The sequence below is a fragment of the Monodelphis domestica genome, chromosome 5 (genome assembly GCF_027887165.1).
Source record: "Monodelphis domestica isolate mMonDom1 chromosome 5, mMonDom1.pri, whole genome shotgun sequence".
Lineage (NCBI taxonomy): Eukaryota > Metazoa > Chordata > Mammalia > Didelphimorphia > Didelphidae > Monodelphis > Monodelphis domestica.
In genome coordinates, this window is record NC_077231.1 from 272663857 (window position 1) to 272686689 (window position 22833).

General features: G+C 36.2%; 1 protein-coding gene across 7 annotated transcripts in view; it reads left to right on the top strand.

Moving 5' to 3' along the window:
- Positions 1 to 22833, top strand: part of ADAM22 (ADAM metallopeptidase domain 22) — a 265124-nt gene that overhangs the window by 42997 nt on the left and 199294 nt on the right. For all 7 annotated transcript variants that reach the window (XM_007504968.2, XM_056800169.1, XM_056800168.1 and 4 more), the window contains exon 3: positions 11657 to 11733. In XM_007504968.2, coding sequence (XP_007505030.1) covers positions 11657 to 11733 — 77 coding nt within the window. The remainder of the gene's footprint in view (positions 1 to 11656; positions 11734 to 22833) is intronic.

Genomic DNA, 22833 nt, shown 5'->3' on the forward strand with positions numbered 1-22833 from the left:
TCAGGGACTTCTCTATATCAATGAAATCACAGGTCCAGATTCTATTCCTCACCAGAAAATGAAGGGGGAATTGCTTCACAAGTGAGAAGTTTTATGTCCTCTGCCAAAATGGAAGGGGATTAAAATAGATGTGCCTGTTATGTTATCATTCATATATCTCTCCTTCTTATTGCCCAGGCACTTATGACTTGGATAAAAGCTGAGTGAGGCCTAATGTGACATCATAAATCAGACTCAGCTTAAACTCTATTGTTCTCTTCAGCATCACTAGCAGTTAATGATGGCTTTCCCATCAGTCCATACTGCTACTAGATGCTATAAAGCATAGAAGGAAGGTCCCACTGAGGAACTACTTCTTCCCTTACCTTGATTCTCTTAGAGATAAAACTCTCAGTCCCATCCATTCTTCCTTTCTCCTCCTCCTGAAGTCAGAGAACAGCCCTTGGGATGGGTGGTAGGAAGAGACATTCAGGAATCTTCCTTCCCCAAATATTTTGCCTTCTATCCACCAACCTGGGTTGTGCTTCTGATATGTGGATAGAAATCAAGCCAACAAACATTTATTAAGCACCTACTATGTGCCAGGTACTATGCAAAGCTCTGGGTAGAAAAATCCAGGAATGCTACTTACTTTTAAACTAGTGGTTTCATGAAGATCAGTGCCTTGTAGTCCCATGTGTCCTATAGGAAAGGAATGATGAGAATGAAAAAGAGCCATCTGTTTCACCACTGTCATATGCAGGGGTCATCAGGAGGAGGGGAGAGCTGGAAAAGCAATTCTTTCACAAATCTCATCTTTTTAGCATTCCTCATATCTTTATATAAAAATGTTGCTACACTTAGCCTGGATCAGATATTTCTGAGGAACAGCTATCAGAGAAAATGAACAAGGGCCAGAAAATATGATTTGCAGAGTGATGACTAATAATGCTCTCTATCTCCAAAACATGAATTATTATTTTAAATAAAAAAATTTTTCCAGAAGGTCAGTATTGTTTCATATAAAAAGTGGCATCAATGGTGGGAGGAGTGCAGAAGGAAGAGACAGAGAACACTTTGCTTTCAATCCCTCCTTTAATACTAGTTTTGTAGTTAAAGGCACGTCAGGTGAGACCTCTAAGCTTCAGGTTCTTCCATCCAGAGAATTTGGGGAACCATTTTTTTCCCCTGGCCAACATATGGTATCAATGCAAATGGACTTTGCAGCTGACATATAGGCACAATAAAGGCAGGTGGATGGAAAGCCAGGGCCTCCCCCACTTCACTTCCATTTGGATGTTAAAGTAGAAAGAGTCTTGGGATTTTCTCAACTCAAGTCAGATACTTATCTGTAAAGGAGGGCTTTGCTTTTCTCATAGATACATGGATTGAAAAGACTTAAACATTGTGGTTGGGGAAGGTACTCTGCCTGGCTTTAATAAGCAAAATATTTTAATTATGAATAAAAAGTTATTGGCCAGCTTATCCTTATCAGGAAGAGGTCACTGTATTCTAACAAGGCAGAGGTTAGATGATTTCTACATGGCCTGGAAGAGATGAGCTCAGGAGCTATTTATTATCAGGGAGCAATTTCAGGGGATGGGACTAAATCCCCTAGCCACTTTGAAGGAATTCTAAGGGTGAGAAAGCAGTAGGAAAGAATTTTAAAAGAGAGAAGGTCCAAAAAGAGAAAGGCAAAATCATTTCTATAATTTTTATGGACCATGGAGAGTCCTTCCACAAAAGGCAAGTACCGTTCTCCTCTGCCACTGATACTAAGTCATGAGTCATCTTTGAAGCAATCTCACTGTACTCTGTCTGGACCAATCAGAAGTTGCTGTAACACCCCAGCAAGTTACCATAGTATAGGTCCAGCTCCATACAAGGCTTCCTAGTCCAGAAAATCAAGGATTTCCCTGGTCTTCCCTGATATAAGATCATGAAAATGTGGCTTTATAAAGCAAAGTTGATTGGTAGTGATGGATAATAGGAAGAAGGATTCCAGAAGAGTTATTGGCTAGTCACTCTGAAAACACCTTACTCTTTGGCATAATTGTTGTGGCCATTGGGAAGCCTGGCACTCTTCCAGTAGGACAGAGAAACAGGAAATACTGCCCTCATCGTTAATGTCTGTAAAGACAGTAAAACATTACTTCTAACACCCTAAACTCAATTCCTAAACTCTGCCATCCTATTGCTGCTTTTCCTTATCCATTCCTTCTAGTCAATATTGCTTTATGACAGAAAATATTAACCTTTTTTATGACCAGGACCCTTTTGGAAGTGTTGTGAAGCTTATGACCCCTCTCTCAGCATGTTTTTGAATGCAGATAATAAAATACATAGCATTACAAGGGAAACCAGTTATATTAAAATGTAATTATCAATACATAGATATTTTTAAGGTTCAGTGACCCCTGTGCTTTTTGTGATTTGAAAACTGTGGAAATAAGAAAGAAAAAAAATGTTAAAATCATGGCCCCTAGCCTTTGGAAAATTGTAGGATGAGAGGTATTCAAGATTTTATATGCAACTTGAGGATGAGCTAAAATTATTTCAGCTCATTTTCAACAATGTATCAAAACTAAAATTGGTGGAACTAAGTAGCTAACTCTAATAAAATCTGTTTGGGCTTTAGGTATCTGGATGGAGTTGAGAAGTGCAATAAATTTGGGAAAACCAAATGACATTGATCCTGGGATAATCAAATTAATCCTTCTTTAATAATTAAGAACACTAATGTATCTAAAATACAATCCAAGTCAATAAAAGAAGCAAGCTTTTTGGCTAGAGCCAGAGCAAAGCATTTGTGGCCCTGAGGCAAGGTTTGAAAATTGTATTCCTCCTCTCTACAACCATTAAAGTGTGAACACAGTCCTGCCACTTAAAAATTTAGTAGTTTTTTTTGCAATTTAGAGGTATAGTGCAGTAGTAGTATCACAATGAAATAGGTTACTTATATAGTTGCAGATTTAATAATGTTTGCAATGCAACTTTTGTTTTAATAGCTTCAAAGTTACTGATTGCATCATCAAAACAAAACAATTTTATAGTCTTAACCATAAATAATTTGCATCTTAAATAATTTAATATTATTTTCAATTATCTCCTTTCACATGATGCAGAAGTATATGGGAATAGTTTTTTAAAGTGTTTATTGGTTTCCAAATTTGGGTAGCAATGCTGATTCAAACTTTTATTTAATTAGGTAAGTCAACAAGCATTTATTAATAGCCCTTATTATGTGCTAGGCATTGTGCTAAGTCCTAAAGATATCAAGAAAGAAATTAAAAGTCCCTGCTCTCAAGGAACTCACGTTCTAATGAAGTGACAGCATGTAAGCAATTATGGACAAAGAAGTATATACAGGGTAAATTGGAGGCAACTTCAGAGAGCAGGAAGTAGGGTTGAGGGCATGTTGGGGATTGGGGAGAAAGATCTCTAGCAGAAAATAATATTTTAGCTGAGTCAAAGAATGATGGGGAAGTCAGATGTGAAGAGGAAGAAGAATATTCTAGATTTTGTGAACAGTCAGTGCAAGGGCAAAGAGTTCAGAGATATGGTGTTATATATGAGGAACATCGACGAGTTTAGTCTTGCCAGACCATAGAGTAGGTAGAGTGGAGTAAGACTGGATCTCCTTGGTACCAGGCACTGTGTTCAATTCCTGGAATACAAAGACAAAACTGAAAGGCTAGATTTCAAGGAACTTATGATATATCAGGGGAGACACCATGTATACATATAAATTTATACAACATCAACTGCAGGTAACTGGGGAAAGGGGACCACCTACTAGCTGGCAAAGACCCCAAGGATATAGCCCTCTGCCAGACAGATGAACCTTATCAAGCACGAGCTCAGATTCTAATCAAGGCAGTTGTGAATGAGATTGAAAGCTCTCTACTTCTAAAAAAATATTCTTATGTATTCAGATCCTTATTCTTTTCCACAACTAACCTACATGCAATTCTTTGTTTAATTCATCCAGTTTCCATATTTGTGAGTGTGAGAGCAGGATCAGGCCTTCACTCGCCTGTGATGTCTCAAATTATCATTATGATGGGCCTCCCCTAAGTGTCATGCTTCCCCAAATTTTCTAATAAAAGAAAAGAAATGAGAGAAACAGAACAACTTAGTAGTAATTGGTTTTTCCTATTAACAAGTATTTTCATTTAGAATGAAAAGACACATGCCCAACTGTTAAATAAACTGAAGTGAAATTTTATGAGAAACCTGGTTGGAATTTGAGGCCCTATCCATTTTGATACTCATCTGGAAATGGATGAATTTTAAAAGTTGCTGACAGTTTAGCTGTGAAATCTAACAGGGATCTTGATAGCTGAGTATTCTCTTTCCAGACAGAATGCTTCAAACATCAAATCTCCTTTTCTCCATGCCTGTGCTCAATCCACTAAGCCATGTTGCCTGTCAAAAGTTCCCAAAGCTTCAAGAAGTTTTATTCGTGGGACTCACCCTGCCTGGCTGACTTTGAACCTCTTAAAGTATCCCACATTGGCCATGGCTGAGAGCTTTCTAGTTCTGCAGATCTCTTTTCAAGTCTACTCTAGGCAATGGGCATTGATTTAGGGCTTATTGTCTATCAGAGCTGCAAAGAAAGGCAAAAAGCAAGTCCTGCCCCTCAAGTAATTCACCATCTAATAAGGAAGACCATATGCAAACAACTATGGACACCTAAGCTATATACAGAATAAATGTGTAATTTCAGAGAGAAGGCACTGGCATTGAGGGGAATGGGGAAAGGATCTTTTAGAAAGTGGGATTTTAGCTAATTTATTTTTTTATAAATAATCATTAACAATAATTATTTGGAACAGTAGTAACAGCTAATAATAATATTTAGCTAATAATAGCTAGAATTTATATGGCACTTATGTGCTATATATAATACAATTGGAATAAATATTATACTGTGCTATTTCATTTTCCTTGATTCTCACAACAACCCTAGAAGGTATGTTCTAATATTTTCTCCATTTTACAGTTAAGGAAATTGAAACAAACAGAACTTAAGTGATTTGTCCAAGGTCACACATCTAGTGCATATCTGAGGTCATTATTGAAATTCATTGCTCTGCCCCTTGTACCACTTGGCTGAGACTTGAATAAGGATAGGACTCAGAGATGAGGAGGAAGAGAATTCCAGTCATGGGGTTCAACAATATTCCTTCAGTCATAAATAGTGAGTCTTATGCTATGAAGAATAGCGAGGAGGACTGATACACTGTGGTACAATCGAACGTAATGGACTTTTCCATTAGTGGCAATGCAGTGTCCCTGAACAATCTGCAGGGATCTAGGAGAAAAAACACTATCCACAAGGAGAGGATAAACTATGGGAGTAAAAACACCGAAGAAAAGCAACTGCTTGACTAAAGGGATGGAGGGGATATGTCTGAGGAGAGACTCTAAATGAACACTCTAATGCAAATACCAACAACATGGAAATGGGTTCGAACCAAGAACACATGTGAAACCCAGTGGAATTGTGCACCGGCTATGGGAGAGGTGGTGGGAGGGGGGGAAGGGGGAGGAAAAGAAAATGATCTTTGTTTCCAGTGAATAATGTTTGGAAATGACCAAATAAAATAATGTTAAAAAATTTTTTTTCAAAGGAAATAATTGGAAATTAACAATAAAGGAGGTAGCATTAAAAAAAAAAAAAAGAATAGCGAGGAGGTCAGAGTCACTGGTTTGTGGGGTATGTAGAGAGGAGTTGAGTGTTAGAGAACTGGGAAATTAGGAAATGGTTAGGAATTTATATAAAGGATTTTAGAAGCCAATCAGAATTTTATATTTGATATTGAAGTAACTGACAGCCACTAGAGTTTACTGAAGAATGGGATGACATGGTTAGAGCTGAGCTTTAGGAAAATCCAGCTGAATGGAAGTTAGACTTGAAGTGGGGTAACATGTAGAGCAGGTAGCCCAAACAGAAGTCTACCAATAGTTTACTTGTGAATTGATGAGAGATACAAGTATGAGACTCTTCCGCTATTTCGTCACATAATATTATCAGTTTTCTTCAAATCAAAAGATATTTTTAAAACCTTCAAATCTATGGTTTTAAAATTTGTTTTGTTATTCAGTCATTTTTAGTTTTGTCCCATCTGGAATATTTTTGGCAAAGATACCAGTGTGGTTTGCTATTTCTTTCTCCAGCTAGTAAGTGTCTGAGGCTGGATTTGAACTCAGAAAGATGCGTTTTCTTGACTTCAGGCCTGACACTATCTACTGCGCCACATAGCTGCCTTTTTAATTGTATGGGTCTGTTAACTTTATTTACATAATTCAATTTGATTTTAGGGTTTTAGTGTACAAAAAAAGAAAAGAAAAAGTTCCATAATAGAGGAAACTAGGACCAGTGACATTTTTTGATTTTCTAACATGTTTATGATGGTATCTCAGTATCAATCAACACTTTAAACACAGATGATATTCACAAATCCAAGGTTCTTGTCTTGGTTTTGGAGTCCAGCATATTTCTAAATGACCTTTAAGAGAAATCTGAAATGTTTTCATTAACATTTTCCTACTGGCTGGTGGAATTTTAGGGAAGAAGTGAAACATTTTTGCATTATTCTGAAAGATGCATGAATCATGTCATTCCAACAAATTTTATATATAGCGACTAGTTGAGACTGTTCTGTATGTGACACAAACCTGGAAAATTCCTGTTCCCCTAGAATGCTCACTTGCATTTTATGATTTTTACCTGCTAGGTTTGCTAAGTTGGCACAGTCTAATCATGGCATGTTCAAATTTGATTTTCAATGTTATCCAGTAGTGATTTGTGAAAAATGTGTGACATCAGTCTACTACCAAACTTCTAAAGGGCATGAATGAAAATGACAAAATCCTCATTGATAGAAATCTTTTTACTCATATTAGTGATGTCATTAATAAATTATTTGAGAGATCACTTAGGAGGCTTTTTGTTTTTGTTCAGTCATACAACCTTTTTCTTGGACAATTTTTGTATCCATAACGAGACATTTCCACTGCAGAATCTGGATGGTGCTTCTGTACTATGCAGTTGGCACTGGATAATCATTCTGATGCCCTTTGCAACATGGTGCAGATATCTAGGCATGTAAAAGGGGAAACAAATGAATGTTATTTGATTTTGTGAATATTTAAAATTTTGACAATTTTATGAGAGTGTAGCCCATTCCAACACAGTGCTACTTTATTCATTGTCATCAGACAACCAGAAATATGGATTTTGATTCATCATGATTTTCCTATTTGTGACAAGATTGGGGGAGGTAGATAATGTGACAGGTATATTTACTGGGTATCCATTAATGGTTGTTGCTTAGAGAAATAGGGATTAAAATGCAGATTGATATTTATGTAGCTGAAAATGATAAATCCGTTTTTTTAATGAAGGAAATGCCCTGGATTTACTCTCAGATTTGTGGTATGTGTTCTCTGCTCAACTTATTTTTCTTTCTAGAGTAGCAACATTGTGAATAAACAAAATGTTCAGGCACATTTGTGGCAAGTCATTTGAATTATTAAGCATTAGGCAAAGAGAATTATTAATAAAGCCTATTTTCCTTCATTCTTGTATGTCCATGAAGGTAGCCATCAATCCATCATTTTAACTTGGAGTCTTCACTATGGTCTACATAAAGCAACTTATCACAAAATAAATATATATGTATGATTAGAGAACAATATTTTCTTTTTTACTTAATTTTTTTCAGCTACTACACATAGAAATAATTTTTAATAATTGTTTTCTGACAATTTACAATTCAGATTCTCCCCTCCTTCCCTTTTCCCACCCCCCAGGATAAATAGTCTGGTAAAGGGAAACTAGTGTTTTCATGCAATACATACTTCTTATTGATCATGCTGTGACAAAAGACACAGATCACATATACAATAAAAAAAACTCACAAAGGAAATAAAGTAGAAGATATTCTGTTTTGATTTGCAATCAGACTCTAATAGTTCCTCCTTTGGCTGTGAATAGAATTCTTTATCATGAGTCTCTTGTGAATATCTTGGAATCTTGCTTTGACAACAACAGTTTAGTCTTTCACAGTTGATCATTGTACAATATTTCTGTTGCTATATACAATATTCTCCTGGTTCTTCTCATTTCATTTTGCATCAGTTCACATGAGTCTTACTAGGTTTTTCTGAACACATCCTGTTATTCTTTATGGCGCAATAATATTTCTTTTCAACCATATACCACTTCTTCAGTCATTCTCCAGTTGATGAACATCTCCTTAGTTTCTAATTTTTTACCACTACAGTAAAGAGCTGCTAAAAATATTTTCATATAGGTAAGTCCATTTCCTTTATCTCTGATCTCTTTGGGATACAGACCCAATGGTGGTATTGCTAGGTCAAAAGGTATGCATTACTTTTATGTACTGGCCAAACCAGCCTTTTTCCTGACTTTTCCTTCCCTGATTCCTCTGAGACTTAATTTCTAGCATCTCCTATTCATTCATGGATTCACCTCTCTGCTCTCTTTCCCCTCTTTAAGGTACTCTGGGGCTCCTTCCTCCATGAAGCCTTCCCTTATTCTCTCCCAGGGAGAAGCAAATCCTTACTCTTAAGCCTTCTGATACTACTCTAGACATCACCTCTGCCCTTACCTTATTAGAAGTTGTATTATGTAACAGTTAAAATTTAGGGGAGACTGAGGCAGGTAGAAATTAGTTTCTCTCTGCAAGGAGTATTATATTTTTAGAGGTTTATTGAAGATTAAGGATTAAAGAAAAGACAGGATAAGAAACATGTGCCTAGGCCAGAGTGACCTAGACAAGATAATCTCACATCATGGAAGAGACGCCTCTGCTCCAAAACGGAAGTCCAAAAAAGAGAGACTCAAAAGTCTTTGCAATCAGCTTAAATACCTTCTCGATCTCACCCACCTCAGAATTCTATGAGATTACAAAGCATTTTAGGGAAGTGGAGCAAGGGCTTGTGGGGATTGAAGTCCAGAGTTCAAATCTCAATTTTACAATTATAATCATTTATTTACCTTTCCTAGACTGTAAGCTGCTTGAGGGCGGCAGAGTATTGCTTTTCATCTTTGTAACTAACCCCAGCACCTATCGAAATAAATGCCTTGCGTGTAGTAGGCACTTGAAAAATGCTATATAGGGTGACATGTTGACGTTCTATTTTTAGGATATTTTTTAAAAACCTTAATATGCAGGATATTGAGGGGTTTTTAATTTAATTTTATTTAATTAATTAATTTAGAACATTTTCTCATGGTTACATGATTCATGTTCTTTCCCTACCCTCTTCCATCCCCCTCTCATAGCCAATGAGCAATTCCTCTGAGTTAATTGAGGTTTTAAAAGACATAGATGTTACATTTTAAAATGTCTATGAATATTTAAGAAATGATGCAAGTATGAAATATTTAAAAAAATACTAAGTATACACACTAAATATTAATTCCAAGCAGAAGAGCAGTAAGGGCTAGGCAATTGAGGTTGTGACTTACCCAGGGTCATACAACTAAAAAGTGTCTGAGGCCAGAGTTTAACCCAGAATCTCCTGTTTCCAGGCATGATGCTCTATCCACTGAGCCACCTAGTTGCCCCTTCTAGAATACTTTAAAAAAACTGGGAAAAAAGATTTTGGCCATAGAACTATATGCTGCTACAAATTAATGGAAATTCCACGAACCAAAAAAAAAAAACAAAAACGAATTTTTAAAACCACAAACAATAGATGCTCTATAAAAAATTAAGATTCCAGGGGGAAAGGAAGAGCTCTTCCCATGCCTAATCAAAATTCAGTTCTAGGACACTGGGAATTTTCTTAGGAGACAGATTTTCCCCCCCTCCCTTCTAGTCATATATGCATCTCAGAAGTTTCTTGGAATTTTAGCTAATGATTCCAGATGTTCCAGCAGGAATTTTCAAGCTCTTTAGCTTTTGTTCACATAGGAAGGAGTGGCCTAATAAAATAAAAATAACAACTACTGCAACAACAATAATAATAACTAGCCTTCATTTAGTACTTTGAGGTTTGCAAAGTGCTTTGCATGTATTACCCCATTAGACATTCAAAATGACCACGGGAGGTAAGTGCTATTATTGTGCTCATTTTACAGATGAAAAAATTGAGATTAAGTGAATTACCCAGGGTCACACAACTAATAAATACCTAGGGCTAGGCTTGAACTCAGGTCTTTCTGAATTCAGGACCAGTACTCCATCCATTCACTACATCACCTAGTAATACAATTTCCAAGTATAACCTAATCAGATTCACATAGGAGGAACAATAAGAGGAGAAACGTACTTGTATACTTCCATGGAATTATGATCAAATCAGTGTGCATACTCCCCAAATTATATGGATCACAATCTTTGTCATATGAATGTTGGGGGTCCTTAGCCTAGAGATGAAAAGGTTGCATATGAAGACAAGTTTGATTAGTTACAGCAAAGAATCAAAAAATAATTAGTTGAGAGGCATAGTTTCCTGGAAGATATGGTATTTTTCATGACTATAGATGCAGAGTTGTACAGAATGGAGAGACATGGATGGGTCGTGATCAGTATCACTGTAGAGCGTATTCACACTTAATAGGTCACATATCCACTTAAGTATGGGCTCCTTTCTTATATTATTCTTATCTATAACATGCTTTTTATTAACCCCCAGCTTAACTCTAATATTATTTTTAATATTAATATTTCTATCATGTATATTATATAGTTATAGAATTATATTTATTAATACATTATATGATATTATTACATATAACAATTCTAAAAGTAGCTAATTTCTTGAAAAACATTGGAAAATCTGTTAGACCATTCAAGGCCCTTTTTGATTGGCCCCTTCCTACCTTTTCTCTTCTTTCTTTCTTTCTTTTTTTTTAATCCCTTACCTTCTGTCTTGGAGTCAATACTATGTATTGGCTCCAAGGCAGAAGAGTGGTAAGGGCTAGGCAATGAGGGTCAAGTGACTTGCCCAGGGTCACACAGCTGGGAAATGTCTGAGGCCAGATTTGAACGTAGGACCTCTCGTCTCTAGGTCTGACTCTAAATCCACTGAGCTTCCTAACTGCCCCCCTTCCTACCTTTTCTAAAAAGTCTTATTCCTCCATACTTTCCCGCATGTATTCTGCCATCCAATGGCAATGGCCCTCTTCCAGTTCCTCATGCATAATACTCTGTATTCCAATTTGAACATTTCCATTGACTGTCTCCTGGCTTCCCTGATTTCCTTCAAGCCTCAGCTAAAGCCCTACTTTCCATAAAAGACTTTTCCCAGGCTTCCTTAAAGCTACTGTCTTCCCTTCACACCACCTCCAATTTCTCCTGTATGTATCTTGTTTGACATAGTTTGCATTTCATCCCTCCTGTTAGACTGAGCACTTTGAGAAGAGGAACTTTTCCCCCTTTGTTTGCATTCTTAGCACTTAACACAATTTCAAGCTTAAAGTAAGACGAGTTGACTGAATTTTTCGAAGTATTACCTATCTCATTATTTGGGGAAAAATGTTGCCACTAAGAGAAAGTCAATTTTCCTTAAAGATTCTGTTTAATTTTTCTACTCATTAGACTACTTTTAAAGTACCAAACAATTATAAGAATATATTTCTTAGTCAGTTAAACCAATTACCTAACCAATGACTCTTGTCTTTTTCATATTGCAGTCTACTCATGTTGACCAGGCGAGCTTCCAAGTTGATGCATTTGGATCAACCTTCATTCTAGATGTTGTACTCAATCAGTAAGTAGTTTGCCTTTGGGAAATAGCTTTTTAGGGTCACACTGATTCACCTCCTGATTCTTTTGTTAAATTGCATGCTATAGAGATTCCTCTTAAGTTTGCTTCATTGTTAGTACCTCCAATTCCCATTATCTACTATAGAGAAAACTTGGTAGTTTCATATCAACTCGATGGAGTAAAGGACAGTATTTTGTTTGTTTTTATCATTGATGATAATTTTGCGGGTGATTTTTGCTCATTAACTATTTTTAGTTCCATGATTTATTAAGTAAACCTGAATTGGAAGGTTAATATGAAAAAATGAATGCTGCGTGCTGGACAGCTATAAAATAATTAAGGGATCAGGACCATATTTGTGATTTCATCGTTAAAGAGAATTCCTTCTACAAATTCAGATGACTCTTTGTAACTTATGGTTTTAGCAGTAAAAGGTTAAATAATTTTTCAAGATCACACAGCCACTATACATCAGAAAAAAGTAAGACTTGAATCCAGGTCTTCTTGTTTCTGAAGCTAGGTCAATATGATTGAGATTGCAATGTAATTTAAAATTATAAAAATATGAGACAAGTCATTTCACTCCTTGATCTTATTATCACCAGTCTTATGGAGATATAGATGATGTATATGTCTGTTATCTTTTCATGTGGATGAAAGTCTTAAATGCCTAGAATAGGGCTCTGCACCAAGCAGGGTGTTTAGTCAGTATTTATAGTCATTTGTAGCCAGGTCATCCAAGCCTTTGTAATGTTATACTATTGGATTCTCTATTGAGCTCTCATTGATTCTGTATTCTACTGAGAAATGTATGTTGTGTTCTTGCAAGAAAACCAAACTAGCATTGGCTGGAAATGAAAGAACAAATCAAAGTCTAATTGGCAGGATAATGAGAATCCCTTTGATGAGACAGTCATTGCTGTGGAATTATTGACATTGCAACAATAGGGTGGAGCAATTCTCATATGAACTGAGATTGACAGGATTGAGAGGAGGAAAAATGTGTTGTTCTTTGAAGATGGAACTATGCTAGATATATGCTTATCTTCAATGGACAAGAGCTCCTTCCTTATGTTGTACTAGAAGTTGGGATTCAATGAATACATTTTTCTTCACCTAGATGGAACAATTTTGTGCCATTTTCATTTGCATTTATGGTTTTATGTTGGTTAAAACCCCAAAAGGTGAGATGTTTAATATGCTTCTTAACAGGGACTTTCATTGAAGTGCTGGTCATTCTCATAATTTCTTATAGATTAGACTGAACATTATAGTTATAGTCAGGCTCCACTTACAAGTGGAAGTAATAAAACATGTTCATACCGGAGTTAATGGAACCATTAAATAACTTTTTAATTAAATATATATTCAGGGAATAGCCTAGGTGGCTCAAGTGGACTATTAAGAGCCAGGTCTAGAGATGAGAGGTCCTGTGTTCAAATCTGGCCCCAGATATTTCTTAGCTATGTGACCCTGACCAGGTCACTTAATTAGGTCATTGTTAGCCCATACTGCTCTTCTGCCTTGGAATCAATACACACTACTGATTCTAAAACAGAAGGTAAGGTTTTTTAAAAGTCTATTCAGTAAATAAAGTTGCCTCAAAACCAAATTACATACAAAGACTTCTAACTTTAAGTAACTTCTTTAGGTGGCAGATAAAGAGTAAAAAGTTAGAAAAAGAAAGTCTGACAAGCTCAGCTTCCACTAATATGGTGAGGAAACTGGTAGGGAACAATGTCTAGTACTTTAATGAGATCACAGGTGATAGCCCAACAACAAGAGTAATAATAATAATAATCAAAATAGATTTATATTTATATATTTTTGTATCTAGTTACTTTAAGGTTTACAAAATGGTTTGGCTGCATTACCTCAATTGATTTCTCATGACAGTTTTGTACAAATTATATACTCCCATGGGTGAGTAAATGGTACTGGGTAACATGAAACAGAAATTAGCCAAAGAGCAAGATATATGAAGACAGTGCATCACCATGGAAAGACCTCTGACTTTGGAGGCAAAAGTTGACTACAGATTCATGTCCTCATTGTGGAGATTATTACTTGTGTGGCCTTGGGTAAATCACAATCTTCCTGGGTCTTAGTTTCTTCATTTGTAAAATGAGGTTTTGGACTAGATGGCCCCAGAAGACCCTTCTAGCTCTAGACTTTAGGATATTTTTTGCCCTAATTTGTCTTGACCAAGATATTTAAGCTACATAAAATTTTCCCCTAAATAAATTCCCTAAACTCTTAAGAATATAAAATAAATATGCTTCTTTAAGACTTCCTGATACTTTCACAAGATGCCAAAGAATAGATATACACTTAGATGTGAAAACTTCCACTTATGTCAAATTCTAGTATCTTGTGACATGGAGGTGAGTTCAAGGGTCTTTAATTCTGTTGTACTGGAATGCAAGCTCTGAATTGATGTATAAATCTAAGTCTATCCTTGGGTTATTTATCATTTTTAGACCAGCCTAGGAAATAACCAGATGGTTGGTGACTAAATAATAAATAATTATTTTTTTAATTTTTAAATTTTTATTTAGAATATTTTCTCATGATTACAAGATTTCCACCCCTCCCCTGCTTTTTCCTCCCTCCTCCTAAAGCTGATAAGAAGTTCCACTGGGTTATACAAATATCATTTCAAAACCTATTTACATATTATTCATATTTGCAGTACAGTGATCTTTTAACATCAAAATCCTAATCACATCCCTATAGCACTACATGGTTGATCATCTATTTTTCTAATGCATTTCTGGTTCCACACTTCTTTCTTTGGATGTGGATAGCATCTTTCTCATAAGTCCCTCAGAATTGTCCTGGATCATTGCATTGCTGTTAGTATGGGAAGTCCTTTACATTTGATTGTACCACAGTGTGTCAGTCTCTGTGTACAATGTTCTCCTGGTTCTGCTCCTTTCACTCTGCATCACTTCCTGGAGGTCGTTCCAGTTCACATGGAATTCCTCCACTTTATTATTCCTTTCAGCACAATAATATTCCAAATGATAAATTATTTTTAATTAGAACAGCTTACTAATTTGGATCCTAAGGCATAAAATGTTTTTGCATGTAGAAAGAATGCCTTCCTTGATCAAATCAGAGGTCCTTAAAGTATTAAAGAATAGTTTTTAATTTCTTTCTTTCATAATTGTACAGTCATACTGTATACCCAATGGCTAGCTGTTCTAGAAATCATATGGGATAAAATGCATTGGAAAACAAGGCAAATTTTTTTTCAAATGGGCAATTCTAATTTAACTTTCTTTCTTTTGTGGAAAATTATTGTTTCTCCACCAACATTATTGTTCCTAGAGCAAAATAAGAAGAGGTAGTTTTCAAAGAGATCTGTAGAAATGGCCTTGAATTCACTGGCTATTCTTTGACTGTAAAAGAGCCCCAAGGTGGCCGTGGAAGCTCTATATAATTGGACCAAGGTGATAATTACGATGATAATAAAGAACACAAGTAATCATCATGCCAATGATTATAATAATTTAATTATGGTGATGATGGGACAATAAGGCACAACAGATCTCTCACCTCTGATAGTAGATAGAACCACAGTTTTTCAGATGCAAAAAGAACTTTAGAGAACACAAGGTACAATCCCTTCATTCAATAAATAGAGAAGTCCAGAAAGATTGTTCATTGTATGCCTATATCAAACATGTGCTAGACCTTTATTTTATTTATTCAAAAATACCTATTTTAGCTAGCATTTATATGAAACTTAAAGGTTTATAAACATTTTGTGCAAGTTATTTCATTTGATCTTCAAAATGCTATGAGGGAGATGTTGATATTATCCTTATTTTACCACTGAGGAAATGTGATGGAGGTTAAGTGACTTGCCCATGGTCACTTAGCAAGTAAAAGGCCAAAGTAGGATTTGAACTTGAGTCTTTCTGACTACAAATCCAACACTCCATCCACTGATTCACCTAGCTGCCTCTAGATGAAGAGTTCTTAACCTTTTAATGGCATGGATCTTATTGGTAGTCTGGTGAAGACTCCTCAAAAGCATGTTTTTAAAATAAAAGTAAATGACAAGTAGGGGTTGTTGAGAATAAAGAAGAAAAGTTTTCATATGTAAGTTCATGGAGTCACTGAAATCTGTCTGTGAAGTCCTAGTTTAAAATTCCCTTACTCACATAGTAGTTAAAATATCTGCTATATGGTAACAGGGAGGTGTATCACAAGAATGGATGGGATCCCTTCCCATGGAGCAGGGCACTCACTTGTTGAAAGACATGACCAACCCCTAGTACATGTCTCATATGAATCCTTTGCTTTATTTCATCCCCCCATATAAAAGAGATATCAATGAAGACCTGTGCTTTCTAAGATGACGTATTAGACATTCACACACTTAAGTAAAATGAAAGGTCATATACGATACGATCAGCCCTATGATGAGCTACACTAATTCCCCAAAGTGAATCATTGTAAATAATCGAAGAGACTGATCAGAATAGCCTGGGAGAGGATGAACCTTGAAGGATAGGTACGACATTGGATACATTGGGTGGATACATAAGGGTGGAAGGGAAAAAATGAACAAAGACTTGTAGCTGGAAGCAAACATAGAATGTTCTTAAGATAATGAGAAGACCTATGTAGTTATAGGAGAGCTTATATGTAGTTGGGGAAAAGGTTAGCCATGTAGGTCAAGAGACAAAAAAAATAATAATTTTGTAGGTTAGAGCCCTGAATGTCAGACTGAGAAATCTGGATATTATCTTGTAGGCATGGGGAAGACATGGAAGATTTTGAAATCACATACCAAAATTCATTCATTGAGTTAGTTGTACACAAGTTGTACATAAGCACATCTGCCTTTGGAACCGTTATTTTGGTTTTGATATACTTGTACCATTTAAGCAAACTTGAAGTGGTGACAAAAGAAGGTGCTGGTATACCCAGAATTTATTTCCACCCTCATTAGATTTCATTTGGTAAATAGTCTTTTAATCCCTAAATGTCTATTTTTATCCAGTGCCTCACACAATGTAGGGAAAGGGACTGGATCTGTGATTTCATTACCAAAACAGATCAGCACCTTATCTGCAATGTGTGTTTTAGAGCTGTCCAGAGCAATAAAGAATAAAGAATGTGCCTAAAGTCACACAGCCAGTAGGTGTCAAAGAGAGGACTCAAACCTAGGTCTTCCTGGCTTTAAGGCTGGATTAACTGATTGAATATAGTTGGCATTAATGCATGTTTTCTAAATTGAATTAGCTACAATGGTTATTGTGGGATGGCAAGCTAGGCTTCCTAGGTCCCAGTGTGAAAAATGTCTTCTAAATGGCATTTAAGCATTTTCAGTCTTTTTTTTAAAACATCAGAGCAGAAAGGTAATGGAACAAAAGAAAACTAGAGAAGCTTAGGAAACAGTAGTTAAAAAAAAAGAGATAAATCAGTAAAAAATAAACCCTTTTTTAGTTATCTTTTGGTCTTATAACTCTTGATATCTAATGCTAATTGGACCAAATAATAGATGAATACTCAAAGGTTTCAAGGATCTGTAATTTTTTTCTCTCCTTAGTTCCTTCCCCTCCATAGACAAATTAATCTACTTAATCAGTACCATACCAATTAAATTACCAAAAAATTATTTTAGTAACTAGAAATAAATCCAAAATTCATTTGGAAGAGCAAAAGGTCAGGCGATTCAAAGAAATTAATGAAAAAATGTAAAGGAAGGCAAACACAGATACAGACTTAATATACTTGAGATGACAAGCCAGAAATTCATCCCCTTGCAGTCAGGCTGATGATGAATCTCGTTATCCTTTGCTGAGTTGGTCTTTCAATGACAGAAACACAGTTACCCAGTTTTGTGCCCAAACTCATGGTAAGTCTACAAGGGCTTGAGATTTGCAGGCATAGTCTTTGAGAACCCAAGGTCTTTTCATACTACACTGAGGTGTCAGAGGAGGGCTTCAGTGGACAGTAAGTATTGTGACAAGGAAATCACTTTAAAAGACTGATATATATTAATTTAAGGTCGCCAAGGAATTCAGCTATGTAATTCCTAAATGAAAACTCAAGTCAGCAGTCAACCTTTTATAGAGTTTAATTACAAACAGGAGGAAGAAAGGAATTAGAGATAGAGAGAGAGAGGGAGAGAGAAAGGGGAGAGAAGGGAATAGGGCTTAAATACCCCTTCTGTTTAGGCTGGGCCAAAAGGCCCAAGCCCTTAGATAGCTGAGGCAAAGAAAGGAGATCAGTCCCTATTACTCACGTGACCAAAATGGAGAAACAGTCTGAGGGGCCTCCACTTCCAGCTTCCTTCAGAGCCATCCCTCAAAGCACCACCTCTCAGACCAAAAACCTCTCCAACCAACCACCCCTCAGTCCTCAGACCCCTCTCTCTTTAAAGAAACCATCCAAGTTCCCTCCCCGCAGTTCTCACATCTCCCAATCACTGTCCATGTCTTCCCTGTGCCAATGGTGGCTCTACCTTAACCCAGGACCGCCCAGAGGTCTCTGGCTTTGCACATGTCTGTTGAAGGTCATATTCTCAAATAATTAAATTTTGATCTATGCTGCAGCCCTTCCTAAATCCTGTTAGGACTGAGTGGGGTGGAGATTGTAATTTCCAAGACCTGGTTCTGTCATTCCAAGTATCTCTATTGTATCAATTCTAAAATCAATCATGATTCAAAGAAATTCCTGTTCTATGCTTAAGCACAGGTCAAAGCCCTTTCCATTGTTCAGCAAAAGGTTTCTGTCCTAAAGTAATCTTAAGAAGGGAGGAGGAGGAACCTCCCATGCCAATGGGGTTCACATTCCAATAGAGTTCCCACTATCAATAAGAAATTTTTCAAGTATGAAATTTCCCAATGGTGAAATTTCCAACATTTATAAGTCTAAGAAATTTTAAGGTTTACAGTATATGAACCAAACATTAACTTATTTAATTGGACAGAGGGTTGACTTCAAGAATAGGTATGCTACTCAGATAGCTCCCCAAACCCTTCATGTCCCCCAGGACTTCAGGTTTCTCTGCATAAACAAATTATGAGCAAAGTTTGTTGGAATATCATTTTTGGAAGGATTTGCTCATTGTATTTGTCAGGAGCTAACAAACAAAATCTTGTTACTTGAATGTATAAGGGATGCTGAGACATAGTTTCCCTTTATTGCCTTTTTACCCCGGAGAATTTTATCCAATGAGGTTTTTTATACCTTCTAATTTTTTTCCCTTAAATGATAATGTAATTTTCACTGTATAAAAAAATTCCCAGTGGTAACAGGGGCTTGCAAGTATGGATAGTAAATGAAATTTGAAGTGTTAATTAACTTTCCTTTTTATTTTTAACCCTTATCTTCTGTTTTAGAAACAATAGTATCACCGTTTATTGCTTCCAAGGCAGAAGAAGGTTAAGGCAATGAGGGTTAAGTGACTTGCCTAGAGTCACACAGCTAGGAAGTATCTGAGGTCAAATTTGAACTCAAGGCTGCCTTTCTCTAGGTTTGTCTCTCAATCCACTAAGCCACCTAACCTCCCCCCTATGAATTAACTTTCTAACCTATCTTTTAATGAAGCTATTAACAATAAGCTCAGTAAATTTATTCTATGCCATCTCCTTAAAATAGTAGGAAGATAGATGTATAGTTGGGTAGCTAGATGTTTTGGTGGATAGAGTGCTAGACCTGGGGTCAGAAAGACCTGAGTTCAAATATGACTTCAGATGTTTCCTAGCTATATGATCTTGGGCAAGTCACTTAATCCCAGTTTCCCCACCTTTGCTCTCTTCTTTCTTATATTTGATACAGATTCTAAAGCAGAAGGAAGGGTTTAAAGAAAAAAGAAATTAATAAAAAATAGAAATTAAATGACTTGTTCAAAGACACAAGTGTAGTGAACCTTGGATGCCTACTACCTGTGTGATCTTGGACAAATCATTTAACTTCAGAAAGATTCACTTTCCTCAATAATTGTGTAACAATGCAATTTAGAATTTGATGTAGTTAACACACTTACTTATTATAGGAAAAAACCAAATATGTAACTATTTTGTGCTTTCCAAAAAATAAGTGGTGAGCTATGGCAATTTGGATCTCGTAGATTCAAGTTGATGGGAAAAGTCTTTGTATGCTCAGTATCATAATGGAAGTTATGAAAAGAATATTCTTCATATCTTTCACTTTAATATGGGTAGATATTAAGTTGCTTTATCTGAGTTAAAATATTCAAAGTATGAAATACTTTACAGACAGTTTATGAAAGATTCTAGTAATTTAAAAACCAGTCGTCCGACTTAGATCAAACATGGCGCCTATCTTGACAGTTTCCCTTGCCTTGGTAGGAAGAAGTAAACAGATTAATTGGGTGTGACTTTCCATAGTCAATTGAAAGCCTGCCTCTGACAACAGTGTACAGTAGGAGTACAGGCATTGGAGTAAGTTCAGAAAAGAATTACTACTTGTGTGACCTTGGACAAGTTACTGCCCTTATTAAATAGTGATGGGTTAAAAGAGGAAACTATAAAAAGACTAGAAGATTCCATCAAAGGTTATGATGGTCCAGATGCTACTTATCAAAATCTATGGGACTGGAGCCAAAGCAGCACTTAGACACAAAGCCACAACTTTTGAAAGCATCCTTTACTGGAATTCTAGTAAAGGAATTTCCTCAGTTATAAAAAGAGGAGATGGACTAGATCTTTTCCAAATTTCTTTCCAGTTCTAAAGACCATAGGGTCTTATGATGGTGTGGATTCTGTGGGCCACATTAACTATATATCCATGGGTAAGTCATGTGAGCCTCAGTTTTCTCATTTGTAAAATGGGGATAATTATACTTGTACTACCTACTTGCCAGGGTTGTTGTGGGGAAAGTGTTTTGTAACCTTTAAAGCACTTTGGAAATAAATTGTTTTTTTTACAGGTTCATCTTGTTATAAGGAAATGATATATACTCAAATAAAAAGTAAAACATATATTAGGGGGTAGCTTTATATGTCATAAAATATTCTTCACTTTGCAAAATGATTTGATTCTAAATTGAGAATTTAATAAATTCAGTTTCTAAATATTTTCTTTAGGGGGAAGCTGGGTAGCTCAGTGGATTGAGAGCCAGTCCTAGAGATGGGAGGTCCTAGGTTCAAATCTGGCCTCAGACACTTCCCAGCTGTGTGACCTTGGGCAAGTCACTTGACCCCCATTGCCTAGCCCTTACCACTCTTCTGCCTTGGAACCAATACACAGTATTGACTCAAAGATGGAAGGTAAGGGTTTTAAAAAAATAAATAAATAAATAAATATTTTCTTTAAATGAAACTTTTCAGAGAAATCTTTATTACATAAAGAAAGCATACCTTAAATGAGAGGTGACATTGGATTTGAATTGAAAAGTTGGGGGCAGCTAGGTGTCTCAGTAGATTGAGAGTCAGATAAGATAAGAGATGAGAGGTTTGGGGTTCAAATCTAGATTCAGACACTTTCTAGCTGTATGACAGTAGACAAGTCACTTAATCCCCATTGTCTAGCCTTTACTGTTCTTCTGCTTTGGAACCAATACACACTATTGATTCTAAGATGGAAGGTAAGGGTTTTCAAGTTTTAAAAAATCTAAGGTTCAAAGTCTATGATAATTACTAACACTCTAACCTATGTATGACCTTGAGCAAAGCAATTCAAAGTTTTTAATAAGCAAAGTTCATGAGATCAGAGCTGGACCTAAAAGGGGCTTTAACGGTCATCTCTTTTACCAAACCCTTCATGAGGGTCAGGAATATTCAGTGACTTGTTTAAGGTTATACAGGTGACCTCAGAGGCAGGATTTGAAGTCAGGTCTTTAACCTCAAGTGTTGGGGGTTCTTTATTATTGTGTCCACCTCTACCCCAAATATCTTACTTGGTTTGCTCTTTCAAGGAGAGTCAGAAGATAAAACAACACTATAATAGGACAGCCTTCATAAAGCAATAGGCAAGAAGCCCTGGATCTCTTTGCTTATATTTACTGACTTCAGGAAGCCTTTGTATGGGAGAGAGGCAGACATACTCAATAATGGAGCCAGGAGCAGCCACTGTTGGCTTCTCTCCCACATTCTTCCTTGACTTTCTTATTGTGATAACATACATTTTCTGAGATTTGTTTTTAAAATCCAGAAAAATTCCTGACATTTGACAGCTCAGTGACCCTAAGCAAATATTTTTAAATCTGTTTTTCATATCTTAGTAACGACTCTAAGACAGTAAGGGCAAGTGCTTTCTGAAGCCAGATTTGCACCTGTGTCTTCCTGACTCCAGGCCTGGCTCTCTATCCATGGTGCTACCTCAGACAATTGTAATTTGTGCATGTTGCTGTCAGAGGTTGGAATCTTAAAATTGGAGGAAACTTGAAGGTGACCTCATCTCCATATGGAATTCCACCTAAAGCCATCCCAATCTATTTTGATTTTGAGATTCTATTTAATTTTTAAAAATCCAAAACAGTGGAGAAATTATATGACTTCATTTTTCTGGAAACAACTTCATCTTTTAAAAGAATTTTCATTTTTATTAGGAACTTAGTAATCATCATCAAACACAAATATTTCAATAAACAGAGGACAAAAAAGAGAATTGAACATAAAACCATGAACTTCTGTAGAGATTACTTTTTTTCAAATGTATTAAGTTTAACAACGTAGTAACTAAATTACTGTGTTCATGACACCTTTTGAACTTCTCAGGTGAGGACCCTCGTCTTAAAGGAGATGTATAGAAGTCACATTCCTCTCCCTGCAGCTCAAGACCATGTTTACCTTTGGTTTCATCGTTAATGGAACTTGTTCTTCCTTTATTTCAAAGAGGACCAAAGACATCACAGAATGATGTCTTCACTTCTTCGTGAATTGTATTTATGTGAGGTAGAGTTGCACAAATTTGTCAGCCTCTGACTTCTAGAGGCAAAGAATAGAAATAAAGAATAGCAAATATACTTCCTCTCTACAGTAACTCTGCTTTTTAAGTCACCCTTCAATCTCCCCTCCAATCTTTCCTGCTGGGATTCCTTTATTTGCTTCTAACATTATAGAACAATAGGATAGGAGACCTGGAAGGAACATTAGAAATTAGAAATCATCTAGT